This window comes from Phocoena sinus, chromosome 10, assembly GCF_008692025.1.
Source record: "Phocoena sinus isolate mPhoSin1 chromosome 10, mPhoSin1.pri, whole genome shotgun sequence".
NCBI classification, from domain to species: domain Eukaryota; kingdom Metazoa; phylum Chordata; class Mammalia; order Artiodactyla; family Phocoenidae; genus Phocoena; species Phocoena sinus.
This window is the reverse complement of record NC_045772.1, coordinates 100520462-100541045: the sequence shown is the minus strand read 5'-3', so window position 1 is coordinate 100541045 and position 20584 is coordinate 100520462. Positions and strand designations below refer to the sequence as shown.

Below are 20584 nucleotides of genomic sequence, written 5' to 3'. Positions count from 1 at the left end.
GTTCTGGATTATATGAAGCTATCCAAGGATTGGGGGGGAGGAGGAGGTGTACAGCAGAATAACAACCGACTAAATTAGGTGAGGACACAACACAGATTAATTTTAGTAAAATAGGAATATGGTATTTCATAGATACAACCTATAAAATAAGACTCATGCCTACTATATTTATAATCAAAAATATAATAACCCTGGGGGTAAACTATGCTGTTTCCACATAAGGAACTATCATACAGCTGTTAAAAATATTTATACTAATTCTTATGTTACAATGAATTACAAAATTATCATAGTGTAAAATTAGTGGGCCAAACATTCTAATTGATTTTCTCTTATTGAGAATTTAAAAGAAATAATACATACTCAAATAGGAATTCAAGTGTTGTACATACTAACTTAAGATCAAAATGCCAGCTCTGAAACTGATGTCACAACTGCATGTGCAGTAGTACTAAGTAACAAAAACAATTATAATAGTGCACAAACAACACCTTTTTTAAAATCTAAATATATATGATCACATACAAACATACCTATGATTCCAGTAGAACGTGAGTTCCATGAGGGCAGGGTTTTTCCTCTATTTGCCAACTAAGTACCTGGCACATAGGAGTTCAATAAATATTTGCTGAATAAGTATAAAACCCACCTTGAGGGGTAGGGAGAAACAAAAGGAAAATATTCCAAAACTATACATCAGCATTGTCTTTTAGTGATGGAAATTTAGAGGGGTTGTTTTGGTTTCTATTTTTCCCTGTCCTCTAAGATGTCTCTGCATCTACATACCTTCTATAATGGAAAAAAACAATTAGGAAGCAGTCCACTTTAAATGCATTAAGAATTTCCTATACTTTCAAAACATCTCCGTAGAGTTCTACAGCAGCTCTAGAGTACACTTAGCTGAAAATTTAAATAAAGGAAGCAGATTTAAGTTATCTGGAGTGGGTAGGAAGTAGAAAAAGCACACTAAGGCTTTTTTCCCCTTGTAGTTTAGTCAATATACAAAACTAAACTTCCTCAAAGAACTTTTAATGTACCATTATCAAAGCCCCTAATACTCAACTTTTATAAACTTTTCAACCACAGTAACTGTTCTAGAAGCAAACTACTAATTTAAAATATTCTGACCATGCCCAAAATCATTAAGAGGCAGTGAATGAACTCTCTGCTAATCTCTCAACAAAGGCTGAAAGTGAAAAAACTAATCAGCTTTGCAGTATACCAACCATGACTTTTAAACTTCTGTTCAGAGTGATCAAATGCATCAATGATCAGTTTCCAAGATTTAGCTGAAAGTAAATGTTGGCATTTGTGAGCCAAACATTCTAACTGATTTTCTCTTACTGAGAATTAAAAAGAAATAATACATACTCAAGTAGGAATTCATTCAAGTGTTGTACATACTAACTTAAGAGAAAAATGTTAGTCCTGAAACTGATGTCATAACTGCATGTGCAGTGGCAAAAAGTCAAAACCAATTATAACAGTGCACAAATACTTATTATTTTTATCTAAATACTTAGTACTTTATCTAAAATTTCAAATTTTTAACATGAGAAATGCCTTTTTCTATAAGTCAAGCAAATTATGCCACCATAATAGCATAATCACAGCTATATTAACACACACACACCAATTATGACTATAAACAGTATTTGTTGGTTTTGATCTAAAAACCTCAAAAATTTTTTAAATTTATTTTCTGCATTTTATTTTATTTATTTTTTATACAGCAGGTTCCTACGAGTTATCTATTTTATACATATTAGTGTATATATGTCAATCCCAATCTCCCAATTCATCCCCCCTCAAACCCCATCACCACTTTCCCCCCTTGGTGTCCATGTTTGGTCTCTACATCTGTGTCTCTATTTCTGCCCTGCAAACAGGTTCGTCTGTACCATTTTTCTAGATTCCACATATATGCGTTAATATACGATATTTGTTTTTCTCTGACTTACTTCACTCTGTATGACAGTCTCTAGATGCATCCACGTCTCTACAAATGACCCAATTTCGTTCCTTTTTATGGCTGAGTAATATTCCATTGTATATATGTACCACATCTTCTTTATCCATTCATCTGTCGATGGGCATTTAGGTTGCTTCCATGACCTGGCTATTGTAAACAGTGCTTCAATGAACACTGGGGTACACGTGTCTTTTTGAATTACGGTTTTCTCTGGGTATATGCCCAGTAGTGGGATTGCTGGGTCATATGGTAATTCTATTTTTAGTTTTTTAAGGAACCTCCATACTGTTCTCCATAGTGTCTGTATCAATTTACATTCCCATCAACAGTGCAAGAGGCTTCCCTTTCCTCTGCACCCTCTCCAGCATTTGTTGTTTGTAGATTTTCTGATGATGCTCATTCTAACTGGTGTGAGGTGATACCTCACTGTAGTTTTGATTTGCATTTCTCTAGTAATTAGTGATGCTGAGCAGCTTTTCATGTGCCTCTTGGCCGTCTGTGTGTCTTCTTTGGAGAAATCTCTATTTAGGTCTTCTGCCCGTTTTTTGAGTGGGTTGTTTGTTTTTTTTAATATTGAGCTGCATGAGCTGTTTATATATTTTGGAGATTGTTACTTTGTTGATTCGTTTGCAAATACTTTCTCCCATTCTGAGGGTTGTCTTTTCGTCTTGTTTGTAGTCTCCTTTGCTTTGCAAAAGCTTTTAAGTTTCATTAAGTCCCATTTGTTTATTTTTGTTTTTCTTTCCCTTACTCTAGGAGGTGGGTCAAAAAGGATCTTGCTGTGATTTATGTCAAAGAGTGCTCTTCCTATGTTTTCCTCTAAGAGTTTTATAGTATCTGGTCTTACATCTGGGTCTCTAATCCATTTTGAGTTTATTTTTGTGTATGGTGTTAGCGAGTGTTCTAATTTCATTCTTTTACATGGAGCTGTCCAGTTTTCCCAGCACCACTTATTGAAGAGACTGTCTTTTTTCCACTGTACATCCTTGCCTCTTTTGTCACAGATTAGTTGACCATAGGTGTGTGGGTTTATCTCTGGGCTTTCTATCCTGTTCCATTGATCTATATTTCTGTTTTTGTGCCAGTACCATATTGTCTTGATTACTGTAGCTTTGTAGTATAGTCTGAAGTCAGCGAGTCTGATTCCTCCAGCTCCGTTTTTTTCCCCTCAAGATTGCCTTGGCTATTCGGGGTCTTTTGTCTCCATACAAACTTTAAGATTTTTTGTTCTAGTTCTGTAAAAAATGCCAGTGGTAATTTGACAGGGACTGCACTGAATCTGTAGATTGCTTTGGGTAGTATAGTCATCTTTACAATATTGATTCTTCGAATTCAAGAACATGGTATATTTCTCCATCTGTTTGTGTCATCATTGATTTCTTTCATCAGTGTCTTATAGTTTTCTGAGTACAGATCTTTTACCTCCTCAGGTAGGTTTATTCCTAGGTATTTTATTCTTGTTGCAATGGTGAATGGGATTGTTTCCTTAATTTCTCTTTCTGATCTTTCGTTGTTAGTGTATAGGAATGCAAGAGATTTCTGTGCATTAATTTTGTATCCTGCAACTTTACCAAATCCATTGATTAGCTCTAGTAGTTTTCTGGTGGCATCTTTAGGATTCTCTATGTATAGTATCATGTCATCTGCAAACAGTGACAGTTTTACTTCTTCTTTTCCAATTCGTATTCCTTCTCTTTCTTTTTCTTCTCTGATTGCTGTGGCTAGGACTTCCAAATCTATGTTGAATAATAGGGGCAAGAGTGGACATCCTTGTCTTGTTCCTGATCTTAGAGGAAATGCTTTCAGTTTTTCACCACTGAGAATGATGTTTGTTGTGGGTTTGTCATATATGGCCTTTATTATGTTGAGGTAGGCTCCCTCTATGCTCACTTTCTGAGGAGTTTTTTTTATCATAAATCGGTGTTGAATTTTGCCAAAAGCTTTTTCTGCATCTATTGAGATGATCATATGGTTTTTCTTCTTCAATTTGTTAATATGGTGTATCACATTGATTGACTTGCATATACTGAAGAATCCTTGCATCCCCAAGATAAATCCCATTTGTTCATGGTGTATGATCCTTTTAATGTGTTGTTGGATTCTGTAAAAACCTCAAACTTTTAAATGGGAAAATGTTTTTGCTATGCAGTAAAACAGGCAAACTGTACCACCATACAGTATAATCACAGCCATAAAAAGAAAAACACACAGAAATTATGTTAACAATGCTTATCTCTAGATGAAGAGATACATTCCAGGTAATTTTTATTTCCTTTTTCCCTCTAATTTACTAATTTTTATAATGAGAATGTGTTACTTTTATAAAATTTTCTTATAAATATTTTTTGTGTGTGATTATAAAAACTATGGTAGAAATAAATGAAGCTTATAATTCAGATAATTGAGTCAAAATCAAATTAACACGTAGCTCTAAAAAATGACTATCGAAAGGGCTTCCCTGGTGGTGCAGTGGTTGAGTCCGCCTGCCGATGCGGGGGACATGGGTTTGTGCCCCGGTCCAGGAAGATCCCACATGCCGCGAAGCGGCTGGGCCCGTGCGCCATGGCCGCTGAGCCTGCGCGTCCGGAGCCTGTGCTCCGCAACGGGAGAGACCACAACAGTAAGTGGCCCGCGTACCGCAAAAAAAGAAAAAGAAAAAAAGACTATCAAAAGGTCCTTATACAAAAGGAAAAGAGGTTTCTGGGGCCATTAAATTACCATATAAGAGTTTGAAAAGCATTGTCTTGGCATCTCAAATATTTTACAACTTTATTAAAGCAGTTAGCTACATTTTCAGTAATCTTTTCATCCTTATTTATTGTACAGGAACAGCTAGTCAAAAAATTAACTATTTTGGGAAAATAACGCAAATAAGTTGTTGACCTATAACTAATGTCTCTTTTTAGGAGCAAAAGACACCAAAAATCAATGAAAACTATTTCTCGACATCATGAAAACAGGAATATGGGCACTAAATTGGTCAACCAGGTTAAGGAGCCACAGTGGCCAGTAATGATCAAAGAATATAAATAAAGCAGCAAGTTTACACGTTCGATATACATCCAAACATGCAGTAGCAGTTTATTTGAAACAGGCAAAAGTGTTTACAAGTATTTCAAGATATTTGTCAAAAAACTGACTTCTAACATTCTCTTGGCAACAACTAAAGTACCCAAAGAATAAGACCATAAGAAATATTTCTGATACAGACATGCTGGAAAACAACAAAAGATAAAATTTTAAAGAACTGGATGCCAATTTTCATAATAATCAGGTATTAAAAGCACCACAAACCAAAAAGAAAAGACTTAAAAAACCCAAATTTCAGTACTTCCCTGGTGGTCCAGTGGGTGAGACTCCAGGCTCCCAATGCAGGGGGCCCGGGTCCAATCCCTGGTCAGGGAACTAGATCCCGCATGCATGCCACAACTAAGACCCAGGGCAGCCTAAACAAGGAAAGAAAGAAAGAAAAAGAACAAAACACCAAATTTCTGTGTTCAGCAACAGCAAAAGAATTATGGTTTGCAAAGGGTGCTAATGAAATAAACCACAAAAAGGAAGGTGTTAAAGATATTTTTTAAAAGGAAGTAGTAAACTTAATTTACTGCAGCATCAGCTCTCTTACAACATTTTAACAGAATCGTCTAGGTCAGTGGTGGCCAACAGAAACATAATGTGAACCACACATGCAATTTTAAATTTTCAGGCAGCCACATTAAATAAAGTAAAAAGAAACAGATGAAATTAATAATATATTTATTTACCCAATACATCCAAACATTATCATTTTAACATGTAATCAATTTTTTAATTGGAATATTTTAACTTTAAAAAAATACTAAAATCCAATGTGTCTTTTTTATACACAGTGTGTCTTAGTCTGGATGCTAAATTTTCATCAGAAAAAACTTAGGAAACACTAATTATGAATAATTTTGATACTAAGATTCATAGAAGTTATCTGTATTTACAGCAAATTCATGGCAGTTCATGTCACCTGTTTTCTTGTAAGGCTTTAAAGAAAAAAAAAAAAAAGCTGCATCATATCCCCAAAAGCAGCAGCAGAGAGAATGTAAAAGGACAGAAAGTAAATTAATTTTAAAAGAGTAATGCTGCCAAGACGTAGAGAACAAATGTATGGACACCAAGGGGGGAAAGTGGTGGGGGTGGGATGAACTGGGAGCTTGGGATTGACATATATACACTAATATGTATAAAATAGACGACTAATAAGAACCTGCTGTATAAAAAATAATTTAATAAAATTCAAAAAACAAAAAAGATTACTGCCGCCAAAGAAGATGTTAGAGGGAGAAGGGATGGTAGCCCCACTGCAGTGAGAAGGGTGCCTGAGGGACACCAGCCCAGAGGAGCTAAGAGAATGGCTACTCTGAACTGTTTGTACTCTCAACACCCTGACACCAATGGCATGGTGTTTTTCATGCCACCAACAAATTTTTCAGCTCTCTGGTCCCCAACTGGGTGTCCTACGGATTCAATTCATTTCTGACACTAACCACCTGGAGTAAGCATGGACTCCGCAGATTAAGGGCTCAGTCCTACAACAGTGTCTCCACTTCAGATGCTTGCAAGTCCCAGGTTGCCACCTATACTTCTGACCAACGAACAATAAATCCGGGGTTTCCATGACCCCCTCCTCAGGTTTGACAACTTGCCAGAGTGGCTCAAAGAACTCAGGAACAGCCAAATGGAAGAGATACATAGGGCAAGGTATAGGAGGAGGAGGGCCACAGAGCTTCCATGCCCTCCCTCTCTGATGTACCCCCTCCTAGCACCTTGAAGTGTTCATGAACCCAGAAGCTCTCTAAACCCTGTTGATTAGGGGGTTTTATGGAGGTTTTACTACATATGCTTGGTTGAGTAAATCACTGGCCATCAGTGAGTAGCTCAATCTCCAGCTCCTCTTCCCCTCCTCCCACAGAGGTGGAGGTGGGAATAATGCTGAAAGCTCCAACCCTCTAATCATGGCAGGGTCTTTCTGGTGACCAGCCCCTACCCTGAAGCCATCTAAGGGCCAGCCAGTCAAGAGTCGCCTCATTAGAGCAAAAGATACTCCCATCCCTCTGGAACTTCCAAGGCATTTAGGAGCTCTGCCAGGGATCAGGGGTAAAAATCACATAAATTATTTCTAGACTATGCCAATTCATACATACATTTAGGATAATGAGAAGCAAGTCTGTCACTCTCAGAGAAGTGGGGTGTACATATATGGAAAAGGGGAAGCTAGAATGAACTCTGTGTTGAATGAGCATTAGCGGTATCAACGTGAACTCATGGTTTTCAATAGATACGGATGTATACACACACACAGAGGCAAAAACACATGCATACACATAAATATTTCCTAACTCTTCACTAGAAGAGTCTGGAAACAGTGATGCTCCAGGAGCCTTGTGCACACTTGACCCCCAGATCTCATTTTCTGAATTCTGTTCTACCATAAAAGGAACCAGGCTCCTTGGAGAAATGGCTGGTCCACTGCTGGGATGCAGAAAGAGGAAGAAGAACCTGGAATATCTTGTACAAAAAGTAAGATTATTTTCAAAAAATGATAAGATCATGTTAATTAAAAGGACACAGGAAGCAGCTTCTGGCCAGATGTGGGACAACTGCTATGTTTGAAAGTATTTCACAGTAAAAAGTTTTTTTAAGAGTATTACTATATCTGTCCATCATGTGAAGAGGGAAAAAATTATATTGTGTAACATTTAGTTAAGTACTGGTTGTTAAAGAAGTCATCTTTAGTCACTGTAGAGGGTAAGGATGATAGATGTTTAAAATACTAAACTAATAAAGTATTCAAACCAAGTGAATACTCAGTAAGATCTATGAAAGCCTGTAAGGGTGGTATTATTGGGAAGTATGGCAATTTCACTTCTGTCCTTATAAGAGGAATGGAAAACAGTCAAGATTCTCAGCACAGAAATCAAAGCTATGCTTTAGCCATAAGATGCTCACCAGCAACATATCACTAACCCTCCCCCCTCTCCACTTATGTCCAAGAGAAAAAAAAAGTCTGTAGAGACATAAGAAAATACTGGTACAAATGCAACACAGTTTGTTCACGAAAAGTAAAATCTAAACTAGCACCTCTATGTAGTAGAGTGCTTGGTTAGGCAGAACCAATATTTAAATTGAGAGTCTAATGTTTAAAATTTTCTGGTTTTTTTTTTTTTTTTTTGTCCAGGCAAAAAAGAGCAATGTACCTTGGAGTCATCATCATTTTTCTGAAAGAACCACTTGAGTGGACCTTCTCAGTTGGTAACTGAAGCAAATTCTCTGGACCAAGAGAAAGGGTGCACAGCAGACTCTATTCTGACTTGATATAAGCTATCCCTGTGAGTAATATTAAATAGTCCTGAAATAAGATAAAGTGTGTAGAAAGAATGCAAAAAAAGGGCAGAAAGTGTTCTGGTAAGCAACTAAGACTCCAAGGCGTTCCCTTTTAAGTGTACTGTTATTAGAAATTCTCCGATTCACTTAAATGGCCCTGAATGAGGTCCACTGGCAGCAAAGTTTCCCCCATGTTATACATACACAATGATGCAACTTACCTTGAAATAAAGGAGAATGAAAATCTAACCCTATGCCTGGGGATGAAAGAGGGAGGGGTGATTTGCACAGTGTGTAGCTGAAGCTGAAAACCCTTAGAGGCCCAGCTACTCTAACCACAACAGTAATATTCTGGAAATCTGTCATATTTTGAGGTGACATCTTGTGTGCCCCAAGTATGGTTATCCCTGGTGTAATGGTATAGGATTGTCTGACTTCAAAGAACCATTTTAGCCTAAAGAATATCCAGGAATCCAGGCCTATGGGTCGATACGCTTATTATTCTGTGCTGGTGGGTAGGTATATAAGCAAATACCACTAATGCACTTTAAGAGTATTACCAAACTTATTACAATACAAAGTCTTGTTACTTGGAGAAGAAAACTTAACTTACCAGGAAATCTTACTGGAGATGAGGTAACATCTTATTTCCATAACAATGCTGAATAAATTAAACATTCCAGAGGATTTCAAAACATAATTATGTAATTTATACAAGATTTCTATTTGGAGTTCATAGAAACAAGAGAGGCAAATACTTCCCAATAGTATATATAAAATGTCAAAGTAAACAGTGAAGAGAAGGAAAAAGAAGAGGTAAGATTAAAAAAAAAAAAAATCAGGGAAAAAAGTCAATTCATACTATCAGTATCAAGAACTAAAGCTACAAACTATAACCTCAATCTCCAAAGTAAATAAAACTAAGTCCTATGGAAATTATATAATAGCAATTAACATGTTGGATCTATTCACTGTAGATCCAATATCCTTAAGTCTGCTTTCCTGGTGAGTAAAAGGTAGCATTGATACAATTTTAGGAATTTGTAAGTCCAATTAATTATTACTAACAATGTAAAACTTGAATATGAACAGTCTGTATACACAGAAGTCATCTAAAGACCACTGACCAAAATCCCACTAACACTATAACCATTCAATTTGTCTCTATTAGGTAGAAATTTGATACACATAGAACACTAGAAATAATATTCCTTCTCCTTAAAGATTTAAGTCTGAACAGAACGTTCTAGGGACCTCCCTGGTGGTCCGGTGGTTAAGATTTCACGCTTCCACTGCAGGGGGCGCGGGTTCCATCCCTGGTCGGGGAACTAGGATCCCGCATGTTGAGTGGCCAAATAAATAAAACTAATAAAAATAAATAAACAGAAGATTCTATATCCAATGTAAATAACATCTAAAAAACCTTGGACACACCAAGAGGTTAATAAAACAAACACGCCATCTCCCTCCTTATAGCATCTATATATGTACACTAGCTAAAAGGCCACTGAAGTGGAGAGTTATTTCATGAACTCAAAGTATAAAAGGTACATGTTGCTCAACGACAAATTATAATTGCTAAACAGAGCAAAAGGACTTAGAATTCCACTAGAACTCAAACTTCTTCCTGGTTTAACTGAAGTATTTTGCAGTGGAAAAAACAAGGACTCAGATAGGCCCTGGGACCTTAAACAAGTTATTAAGCCTGAGTTAGCTTCCCCAAATATAAAAGTAAGAACACATCTGCCTTGTACTGTTGTTGTGAAAATAACAAAAAATATGATATGGGCATAGTACTGTGCCTGTCACAAGAAAAAAAAAGTCCTATTAGGTAGGTAAGTATTAGTAATTATTAATACTTTTCAGATTAATTAGCAAGGAACACTCTTCAAAAAGACAAGGGCTAGGGCTTCCCTGGTGGCGCAGTGGTTAAGAATCGGGTTCAAGCCCTGGTCCAGGAAGATCCCACATGCCGTGGAGCAACTAAGCCTGTGTGCCACAACTACTGAGCCTGCGTTCTAGAGCCGGCGAGCTACAACTACTGAAGCCCGCGAGCCACTGCTGAAGCCCGCACGCCTAGAGCCCGTGCTCCGCAACAAGAGAAGCCACTGCAATGAGAAGCCCGCGCACCGCAACGAAGAGTAGTCCCCACTCGCCTCAACTAGAGAAAGCCTGCGCACAGCAACGAAGACCCAACGCAGCCAAAAATAATAAATAAATAAAATAAACAAATTTAAAAAAAAGACAAGGGCTGAAGAAAGTATATGCAGTTTTTAGGCTTTTTGTTGTAAAAAAAAGTCCACTTTGACCACATCCTAGAAACAGCATAATAATTAAGAATCTTTCTCGTAATGGAGATCTGTTTCCTCAAGTGACACACAAAGACGGTCATTTTAGATGCTCCACTAATAAAGTATGTATCACTGGACTAATACGCAAAGGTAGCATTAATGCCAGGAGAGAAACAAACTGTGTAAGCATCAGCACATCACTCCCAACGACTGAGTATTCTGGAAACCAGTTGATAAATGGCATATGAAGTATGAAGACTCTTTAGATTGAATTTAACCATTCATAAAGAATAACCAAAACTAAAACAGTAACTGGCTTAGAATAGACACTTACGATAGATATTGAAGCAGAGAAAGCAGACAAAATATTATATTTCAATGCTTCAACTTTTTAGACCTTTCCTTGATCATCTATCTATCCACGTCATCCTTGATCACGCCTTCTACTTACCCAATCTTTCTTGCCCCGTATTTGTTCAAACTTGTCTAAAGAAATGGCCTACTAGTTTTGTCTCTACTTCTTAACCTCCCTCCGCCACTCTTTAAACCCACTGCAAAGTTTCCACTCTTCTGAAACTGTTAAGATCACCAAATATCTGGAGCAAATGTGACATAATGTTAATTTTTGTTAATTCTGCATGTATATGTGAGTTTGTGATAACATCCTTTGTGTATCTTTTCCAAAAAAGGAAGTACTATTTTATTATTAATAGAGAATACATTTTTTAAAAATATTTAACACTTCAGTTATAAAAGCACCACCACACTGTATGTTCTTTGTGGTGTGAATTATATCTCAATAAAGCTATTTCTTTTTTAAAGCACAACTTAACACACGATCTAGATACAGCACATTCCAACAGAACCTTCTGCCATGATGGAAATGTTCTATATGTGCCATCCAGTATGGTAGCCACACATGGCTTCTGACCACTTGAAATGTGGCCAGTACAACTGAAGGATTAAGTTTAAATTTTTTATTTCATTTTAATTAATTTAAATTTAAATAGCCACCTAAGGCTTTATAGAGAACTTCATTGACAGTGACCAGCCCAGAAATCTAGGATATTAGCAGAGACTTATACATCTACTTATGCGCTCCTCCCTTATGCAACCTCCCCTCTCATGTAGATAATCTTGAATGTTGTTGGTTAATGACTTAATAGCCAAATGCAATAAACAACTTCCACTGCCTAAACTAATCTCTACACTTTTTTTCTATGCCTTCTAACATCCATTATCCACAACTACTACTATGCCAATTGGACTTCTCTGCTATATTCCTTCCTGGAATTTTACTCCCTTGATATTACCATTCTCCTAGTGTTCTACTTAGCCTAACCCCTGGGCTCCTTTTTCCTTTGCCCATCCATCAATTATTCCTATTTTGCCCTAGGCCCATTATTCTCCCCTGTCTCTTCCTCTACTTCTCTCTTCATATATATCCTCTCCTTAGATGATTCCATTTACTTCCATTATTTCAGCTATAACTAATATAAACAGCCTCTATTTCTACCTCAGACCCATTATTTGAGCTTCATGAATGTATCCAACAGCCTGGCTGAACTTCCTGGAGGTTTCACAAGTATCTCAAAGTCAACATGTCAAACTGAATACATCTTCATACCCCTTCCCCTCTCAAAAAAACAAAACTCTTTTCTTATTCCCTCCCTCAGTTGACAGAACCATCACTATCCCCACCCACCCTCTTACCCATGCTTCATTTTTCCTCCAAACTCCACTTAATCACTAAACTCTGCATATTTTATCTACTAAATATTTAAAGATTCCACTCCTCTATTACTGTCCTAGTTCAGGCCCTAGAAATCTCATACCCACACATAAAACTAAACTCTACACATCCCTCGTACTCCTTAAATCCATTCTCCACAATTACTACTACGCAAATCTGCCAATTAACTTCTCTGCTTAAAATTCTCTCCACCACCTACAGTTGAGCATTTGTGTGGGAAGGGTGTGAGGACAGTTGGAAGAGCATGTAAATATGATAATGTCTAGGAACTCTTCAGCATGTTAAAGAGATGATATGCTGCATTTCCCAAACTTACCTTAATCCACAGTGATCTACCAGTCCAAGTAAAAAGGATATCCACAAAGAGATGAATACAGTCATCCCTCAGTGTCCACCAGGGACTAGTTCCAGGGATGCTCTCCAACCCCCACCCCATGGATACCAAAATCCACAGACGCTCAAGTCCCTTCTATAAAACAGTGCTGTGTTTGCATGTAACTTATACACATCCTCCTGTATACTTTAAATCATCTCTAGATTATTTATAATACCTAACACAATGTGAATGCTAATATAAATAGTTGTAAACACGATGTAAGTGCTATGCACACAGTTGCTACAAGTGCAGCAAATTCAACTTTTGCTTTTTGGAACTTTCTGGCATTTCTTTCTCCTGAATATTTTCTATCTACAGTTGGTTGAACCTGTGGATGCGGAACCTGCAGATATGGAGGGCGACTGCATATCATGTTATTTAGCTCAAAACTATTAGCCATGAAGATGATCCTATCATTATCCCAATGACTAATAGAGGAAATGTGTACATCAATAATTATTTGATTCACTAATTCGCTTCACCTCTGTTTGGTTTATATATTAGTGTTTGATTAACACAAGACCATTCACCATGTACATAATGACCAAAACACAGATCATCTGTCACTGAGAAGCTGAACCCTGCCTGCACAAAAGGCATCTACAGAAACAGTGGTTTTACTTAACTAACCTGAATATGACGATTATACCAAGTAGATTTCCAAACACTTTCTTAAATTATTCTTGGAAAAACTCTCACGTTTCTTAAGATTTCTTAAATTCCAGGGAAAACTGTATTTGCTTGTGGTGACAAACAGCTTATCTGATGATTCTTTTCTAAAAATCATTAAGCACATTAATGTAGCACAGCACAGTTACTATGTCGATCTTGTAATGCCAAGACTCAAGTCACAACATCAAAAACTAAATTCTTTATGAACGCCCACCTGAAAAGTCTAAATTAATACAAATTAAGGTGGACATTATACAATCAATTAAGTCAACCACAAAACCAAGCAAATACTAACGTTTCTCCTCTTCTGCAGAACATATCAATAACCAATCTTTTTAAAGCCACACACAAAATTAAGCCTGCCACCTGTCAAAGGCATAGTCCTCTTCCAAATGAAAACACTCTTAAGAAAAGCTGCTGGCAATTTCTGTTCAGTCTGAAAAACTACTCCCCTCCTTAAGATATAATAAAATCCCTAAACTGACAGAACAAAAAGCTCCTAAAACCCAACTTTAACTAAGAAGTTAAAAATAATTAATTTGTAACAAGTGATAACTTAGAGCCTTCAAAATGGATTTTTTTAAAAGAATCATCGTTTACATTTTTCAAAGTACCTTCACATAGTATTTCAGTTGCTTCTCAACAATCCTGTGAAGTCAGTAAGACATGTTACTAATAAATCAGTGTCACAGATTAAGTTCCTTACTCAGGGTCAGGTAATTGGGTAACAAAGTTTTCTGCCTTTGAGTCGGTTTCCGTTATACAGTGTTGTATTATACCAGTCAATCTCCAAATACAAGATTAGAAAATCTGCTGTGGACCAATGAAAGGCAAGGAATATGGATGAAACAACCCCGAGATCTACAACTATTTCTAATAACAGAAAAAACTTAATATTTATCAAAGTATATTGAGCATCTATCGATACTTACATCTTCAAAAAGCCCAAAGACTAGTGGAGTAGACAAAGAATGTACATGATTTTTAATCAATGTGAAGAAAACTATAAGAATGATCCCAAGAGGAAAGATCCTAGTAAATTCGGGAAACTAGTAATTCAGAAAGGCTGCCATTTGGGAAGGTGACAGGTCATGAAATTAGAAAGTTAGGCAGAGGACAGCTAAAGCTAAGGAATTTGAAAACACTGATGACACCATGTTCAACTCCAACATTTCTCCGATAAGTATGGTAGCCAAAGTAAGAGTTCTGCTACATTTTTCAAGCATAAATGTAAACAAATCAAACTTTTCATCAGTACCCTCAAAGATAGCCTAAAAAAGATGCTGCATCATCACAGTTAATATTTATGTGCCAGGCTCTGTCCTAAATGTTTTTTATATATACTAATTCATTTAATCATCGCAACAACTCTGTAAAATAAGTGCTCTTATTACATTCCATTTTACAGATAAGAAACTAGCACAGAAGTTTACCCAAGGTTACACAATCATTAGCTGAGCCAGGATCTGAATTGAAAGGCATTTTAAGTTCTTAATCACTGTGTTATACTGCAGAAAAATAGTGCCTTCTCCAAATTCAGGTCATGCTAAGTCTCACCTATTCCTGCACACTTGACTGACTTATTTTAAACACGGGACCAAGCAAAATGCAAGATGCTAACAATAAGTACATATAAAGAACTGGTACAGCAAAACCTGATAACTAATTATAGTGAATTTTTCCCTAGTATATGAACATTTTCAGAAATTTTAATTTAAACATAACCACTCTTGCTGTTTTTACCGCTTTATCTAAAAAATTTAGAAGTTACCAGAAAACACAAATAACAGGTTTAAGATGACTTCTGAAAATGAGAGCCCCGTTTTACATGAACGTTTCCACAGGGCTTAATAACTAGGATGACTTTCAAATGACCAGGATCTTGCACTAGCATCCAAATGTCAAAGAGTGAACTGAGTCACCAGGCAACAAAAGATGCCCAATTTGTTTTACACAAAAACAATCTCTTGGGCATCCCTGGTGGCGCAGTGGTTAAGAATCTGCCTGCCAATGCAGGGGACTCAGGTTCAAGCCCTGGTCTGGGAAGATCCCACATGCCACAGAGCAGCTAAGCCTGTGTGCCACAACTACTGAGCCTGCACTCTAGAGCCCATGAGCCACAACTACTGAGCCGGTGCTCTAGAGCCCATGAACCACAACTACTGAGCCTGTGAGCCACAACTACGGAAGCCCACGTGCCTAGAGCCCGTGCTCTGCAACAAGGGAAGCCACCGCACCAAAACAAAGAGCAGCCCCCGATCACTGCAACCAGAGAAAGCCCGTGTGTAGCAATGAAAACCCAACGCAGCCATCAATCAATCAATCAATCTATATTTTAAAAATGGTCATCAAAAACAAATCAAAAGGGCTTCCCTGGTGGCGCAGTGGTTGAGAGTCCGCCTGCCGATGCAGGGGACACGAGTTCGTGCCCCGGTCCGGGAAGATCCCACATGCCGCGGAGCAGCTGGGCCGGTGAGCCATGGCCACTGAGCCATGGCCACTGAGCCTGCGCATCTGGAGCCTGTGATCCGCAATGGGAGAGGCCACAACAGTGAGAGGCCGGCGTAACGCAAAAAAAAAAAAAAAAAAAAAAAAAAAAAAAAAACCCAAAAGAAAATCTCTCTTTCCAAGTTCTTACACTAGAAACAACTGTGATATTAAAGGTAAATGAGAAAAGGAAAACATTTAAGCCCTTAAGACTTAAGAACTAACTATATCATTAAAAAAAAACATCAACCTAAATGTAATTCTTTTTCAATAAATCATAATAATAATTTAAAATATATGCAATAAATCTACATATATTTAAAATTAAATCTTACCTACCCAAAATTATCCTGTCCTTAATTCTATTCGGTCCTGTTTAGAAGGGACAAAGGATTACTTCGAACAAGTCACCAATCATTCTTTAATTTGCACAGCAGCTACCCCTGAGTTACCTGAATTCTGCCCATACTCCAAAAATCAGTGACTCGGAGAATTTAAAAACAAACAAGAAAAACTCCAAAGACTATTCCCTGAAATTCAGTTCCTGAAACTAAGAGTTACTGCAGGTTCCTAAAAAAACAAGAAATGTGGCACAAATTTTAAAATACAGGTAAGAAAAATCCTCAATATTCAAATGGGAAGATACAGTTCAATGAATTATTTTAAGAACTATAGCAAAGAAATGTTAAGGTTTCTTAACCACAGAACCACATCCAATTTCTGCAGCACTGACAAACTTTTCATAAAACATTAATATCATATACTCACGATGAGACATGACTCTTAACTTGCGAAAAGCCAGAGAAAAATAGACTATAAGTGTTTTGGAGCTTAATCAAAATTTATGATTTGACCTCTCCTTTCAGGTAGGTCTGGAAACAATCTCATCAATATATCAAGTGAACTCAGTATTTAGAAGTAGCATGGGGAGAAAAGTGCTTAGAGTAGAGCAACCATTCTTGAATCGCCATGTTTTCTTCAAGCAAACTATGCTATGTTTCTTTAAACGAAAAGCAAAGAAGAACCCTTCCTAAAAAAGCAACGTAAATTCTGCAAAGTCCATAAATAACATTTTCTGACCAAGCCAACAGAGAAGTAAAATTAAAGCACAGCCTACCTAATAAAACCACGTAAAGAAATTTTCATCTTAAAAGATCTCAGTTATCTCTTAAAATCCTGTGGTATCAAAGTATTACCTACATATTATTTATTAAGAGTCAATATTTGTTTTACTAAGTAACTATGCATATTGTGACTCTAAAAATAAGCTTGATGGAAACAAATTTGACTTGTATACCACACTCACCCATTCTCCACCCCAAAAAGCCTATTTATTTCTCCATTTGAAGTGATAAAATCAACACCCAAATCAGAAGTCTGGAATTTGCCATGGTTACAGGATAGGATTTCTCCAAAGATCTGACAGTAACTTCCACGCCAAAACAGAACAGCTTCATTTGAGATTTACTAATTAACCATCTACTGTATTACAAATGCTTTAACATTTCTCAAATTATTAGAATCCCAACCAGTTTAATTTCCGTTCTTTATCAACCCAAGCAAGTCATTTACCTGCTCTATGACTTCAGGTTCTTTATTTATCAAATACGCAGCTGGGCAGAATAACCTAAGATCTCTTCCAGTTTTAATACACAAGATTTTTAACTCGACAACTGAACACAATATTTCTCCAGTCCTCCTACAGAAAAATATGCATATTAATAAATATACATTTAGTGAAAAAAGCTTTCCTTTTTTCCCAGTGATTTAGTAATCCCTTGGCTTGTCCTTCAGTTTAGATCCAAAGACAAAAACCCAAACATTAACCTACTGTATAGGTTATTAGGCAAAAGTTCTGGCCAAAAAATCATAAACACTGTCCAACTACTGCTATAAAGGATCCTGGGGCTAAGATAATCACATTTTAAAAACCAAAATGAAAAATTGTAGAAGTAGGGTCAAATGACATATATGGAAGGTTCCAAACCAGGGTACCAAACAAATGAACTAGGATTCATTTGGTTCTCCAGCCAAACCCTGAACTAACGTAAAAATGATATAGCGACATTATTATATGTAAGGATAGCAGATATTCTTTTGTTTAACCATGACCATGCCTAGGTAGAGAACAAAAATCTAAAAAGTCATCAGTTCTAGGAAAAACTGAGAAGCTTAGACAAAATTCTTATTCTGACATTAGACAAATTGAGGTTTTTTCCCCCACTGTATCATTAGTTTCAGGATAATAAACTATCAGAAAATTCCAAGTGACAAAAAAGGAAAACACACACATTGCATCCATAAGGTGCTCAACATTTACTTGGGTCTAGTCTTAAGAGAGTAAGGTAACTAATTAAGGAAAAAAAAAACTGTTAAAAAGCACCTATTCAAACATGAAACTATAGAAGAATAAAATCCAGGATCAGTAGCAATAAGCACCTGAGGTACAAAAAAGAAACAGGTGTCCGCCTGTAAACCAAAAGAAATCAGACCTAAGTTTTTGAGTATGACTGACCAACCAGAATAAAGTTATAGTTTCACAATTTTTTTTAAAAAAAGGGCTGCCACCTTCCCAACTCTAAAACACTGTAAAATTGAGTAGGTTTTATTTCACAGTGCCTTAGACGTTCTATATCTCTAACTATAAAACTTAAGAAATTACATTCCGAAAAAACCCGTCAGTTTTGAAGTTTACTTCCTTCCACATGTTAATTTCCCTTCACACTTGATATGGCTTTGGTCATTTGGAAGGTGGCATTCAAAGGGTTAAGTGTTAACATATTAGTTCATGGATAATAGATAAATTCCTAGATCACTCAGGTACTTTCATATCCTAATTCAGCTTGGTCCATTTTCTTGGCAAGAAGAATATGGATACTGGCATTTTTCATGTATAATGTTAAGTGGCTTTTTCATTCAGTTCAACTCTGCTTCTTCCAATAACCTATGTATGTTCACTTCCAGGTGAGGACAACATTCAATCAAGCTGCTACAGGTCAAGCAACAAGTAGCCCAAACCCAGCTACTTAAACCTAGAATATCCTTGTCAACCAGGATGACACACCATGAAAATCATTTCATTTACACCATGAAAACCTCCCAGAGAGGTGAAAAAGGAAGCTTTGTGACTCCCTTGTACTCCTGGGAAAGTCTGGCTTAAAAACTTTTTACAACAAAGTTAAAACAACGATAATGACATTACGACTCTCAAAGCACATATACAATTTTACATAAGCTCCTGTACTACGCACAGTATAGTGAATGGGCTGAAGACATACTAGTTTTAATTAACAACGTCAGATCACTGCTAGCTATCATAAGGTTTATGCACCATTAGGTGAAACTGTATCAACCACTTACTATAACTTTTTAGTCCCAAATTATTTATCCAGAGAAGGAAGCCTTTCTTACACTTTATTAAATGCCTGTGTGATCACCAACTAAGATATATCCAAAGGAAAGTCAGTCAGGAACAAGGTCGTTCTTAATCTAAAAGGACAGCCTGATCTCAGCAACGGAAACACGCATCTAACACACCAGCAGCTCATCACTGCAGACCCCCCGAGGAGCACAAGGCAAGAAGACTGTACTTTCCTAACTCAGAAACTTCCCCACTAATTCCGTTTCCTGCCAGACGAGTAAAACAATGACGAATAGACAATGCGTTTGTATCAGGATGACTTTCATCACTCCTCCCTAGGAGCAAATCTCTTTGGCTACCAATACTAACTCCTATCCTATCCAAAGACCTAGGTGCATGCCCCAAATTCTGGCTTCTCTTCCAAAAGCTGGGCTCCCCCCATTTCGGAGCAAACAATCAGAGAAAGACATGCAAAGGGCGAACTCGGCAAACTGGCCGAACCGAGCCAAATCGGGGATCCAAACCAACGAGAAATAAAGAAGTAGGTAGGGCATACCTGCAGTTCACACCAGGCGACCTCCACGGTGGTTTCGGTGTCCAGACCTTTGTAGACCGTCTTAAAGGAGCCCCTGCCGATCTCGATGTCAAACTTGAGAAAGCGGCCATCATTGGATATTCCCACGGCCTTGGTCTCCAGCTCTTCGATGTCATCCTGCTGCTGGCTCCGTTCCTCCTGGGGTTCCTTGGCGCTGCCGCCGCCGCTGCCACTTCTCGACGACGGGGGCTCCTCTTTGCTCCCCGCGTGGCCGGGCTGGGCAACCTGGCGGTCTCTGCCGGCGCTGCCCGGGGCCGAGGCGGCGGCTGGGCCCGCGGCGACCGGCTCCCCGGGGGCGGCGGCGGCGGCGGCGGCGGGCGGCTGCTGGGCCACATGGGCGGCAGCGGGGGTCAGGGTCTCCTCGCGCTGGGGCTCCGGGGGACTCCGTTGCGGGACCACCGCGGCCGCGCTCGTCTGGGGCAGCGGGAGCGGGAGGCCGGGCAGCTCCAGCGCCGTGGCGTTGGAGTCGCAGATAACGCTGCGGCGGAAAAAGCGGTGCTCGGTGGTGGTGGTCGCGGCCGCCCCCCGGCTGTCCTTGTCCATGGTGTGGCGGCGACGCCGGTACTCCTCCGTCCTGCCGGCTCCGGCGTCAGCCGACGCGGCACCCAATTTCTCTCCCACCGAGGAGTCCGAACTGGAACCATTCTTGGGGGGAGGCGCCGGCGGCGAGAGGAACAGGGAGCCCGGCGCGCTACTCTGCTGGTCGGCGGCGCCGCCAGACAT

General features: G+C 38.3%; 1 protein-coding gene across 22 annotated transcripts in view; it reads right to left on the bottom strand.

Moving 5' to 3' along the window:
* The window catches only part of WNK1 (WNK lysine deficient protein kinase 1), a 135112-nt gene extending 114528 nt beyond the window's left edge, over positions 1-20584 (bottom strand). For 18 of the 22 annotated variants that reach the window (XM_032647191.1, XM_032647194.1, XM_032647192.1 and 15 more), the window contains exon 1: positions 19823-20584. In XM_032647191.1, the coding sequence (XP_032503082.1) occupies positions 19823-20584 (762 nt within the window). The remainder of the gene's footprint in view (positions 1-19822) is intronic. The other 4 variants (XM_032647198.1, XM_032647214.1, XM_032647213.1 and 1 more) reach the window with 1 other exon arrangement.